Source organism: Protobothrops mucrosquamatus, unplaced genomic scaffold, assembly GCF_001527695.2.
Source record: "Protobothrops mucrosquamatus isolate PMUCROS unplaced genomic scaffold, P.Mucros_1.0 scaffold181, whole genome shotgun sequence".
Classification (NCBI taxonomy): domain Eukaryota; kingdom Metazoa; phylum Chordata; class Lepidosauria; order Squamata; family Viperidae; genus Protobothrops; species Protobothrops mucrosquamatus.
In genome coordinates this window covers 2,612,945-2,614,210 of record NW_015386540.1, presented here as the reverse complement: position 1 = coordinate 2,614,210, position 1,266 = coordinate 2,612,945, and the positions used below count along the sequence as shown (strand labels likewise).

Genomic DNA, 1,266 nt, shown 5'->3' with positions numbered 1-1,266 from the left:
ATGGTATAGGGTTTCCTGCCTGAGCAGGGGGTTGGACTAGATGACCTTCAAGGTCCCTTCCAACTTTACTATTATTATTATTATTATTATTATTATTATTATTATTATTATTATTATTATTATTATTATTATTATTATTATTATTATTATTATTATTATTATTATTATTATTATTATTATTATTATTATTATTATTATAGCTCTAATCTGCAGCAGCAACACACATTTTTTAGAATTCATTTCTACTCATCAGTTGTGGGTTTCTACTCACAGAAGCAAGCCAATAAAATTCTTAAGGTCTGTCCAGGTGATTTACAATTTAGAGTTGCCTCAAAATTGAATTCCATGCAGAATGTGTTCCTTCTAATATTAAGAATCAGACCAAAAAACAAGCAGATGCAGAACAAAATTCTTAATTTTTTTAACATATTTCACAAAAGTTGTTTTGGTGCCTTATAAGAAAATTATATACAATGCATAGGTGCTTTTTTAGATTATAAGACTGTTCAGAACCAATCGCTATATACTGTAAAGTAAAGCTTATTTGTCCTCTGTTTAGCTTTTGTACAAATTTCTATGGTGTTTTTGCCCTAGGTCAGGAACAAAGCTCAACAAGCCTTTTTCACAGCTTTGGGGACTTACAACTTTTGTTGCAGAGACATCATTCCTTTGGTTTTGGAGTTTTTGAGGCCAGATGGGTACAGTGTCACCCAGCAACAATTTAAAGTAAGGAATTTATCAATTTTCTTTATGGCCATTGATGGGGGAGGTGTAATCTTCAGCCAAAGAGACTATTTTTGTCCCCTTAGAGTTCCAGAATAAATTGGCAAAATTCATTGCCCAAATGACCTATTTTTGGTGTTGTAATATTTATGCCTCTCAAAGTAAGAGTGCAAAAGGAATCAGGAAGTCTGTGGATGATAATTTCTCCTCCTTCCTCACTGTGTGAAAGAATGTTGCTGGAATCCAGCTATTTTGCAGTCGTGATTTTGGTGGCATGATTTCAGGCTGTTTTTCAGACTTTGGGTGGACATAGGAATGGGTTTTATTTCCTAGAGGCCCCATTGCACCCTTGCCTCACAGTAGCCTTACAAGAGAAAAAAGTTTTAAAAAATTAAAGTCCTCTCCTTCCAATAACATCTGCAGTTGTCTGGTCAGGAAACAGTTACCACTGCTAATTCAGGAGACCTTAACTTAAGCTGATAAAATTTAATTGTGAATGTTATATATTCTGTAAATAACAGGATTATATGAAAAACAGATATT

General features: G+C 33.1%; 1 protein-coding gene across 1 annotated transcript in view; it reads left to right on the top strand.

Moving 5' to 3' along the window:
• PSME4 (proteasome activator subunit 4) overlaps nt 1-1,266 on the top strand; it is an 82,211-nt gene that overhangs the window by 52,144 nt on the left and 28,801 nt on the right. The window contains exon 25 of the mRNA XM_015813675.1: nt 595-726. Coding sequence (XP_015669161.1) covers nt 595-726 — 132 coding nt within the window. The remainder of the gene's footprint in view (nt 1-594; nt 727-1,266) is intronic.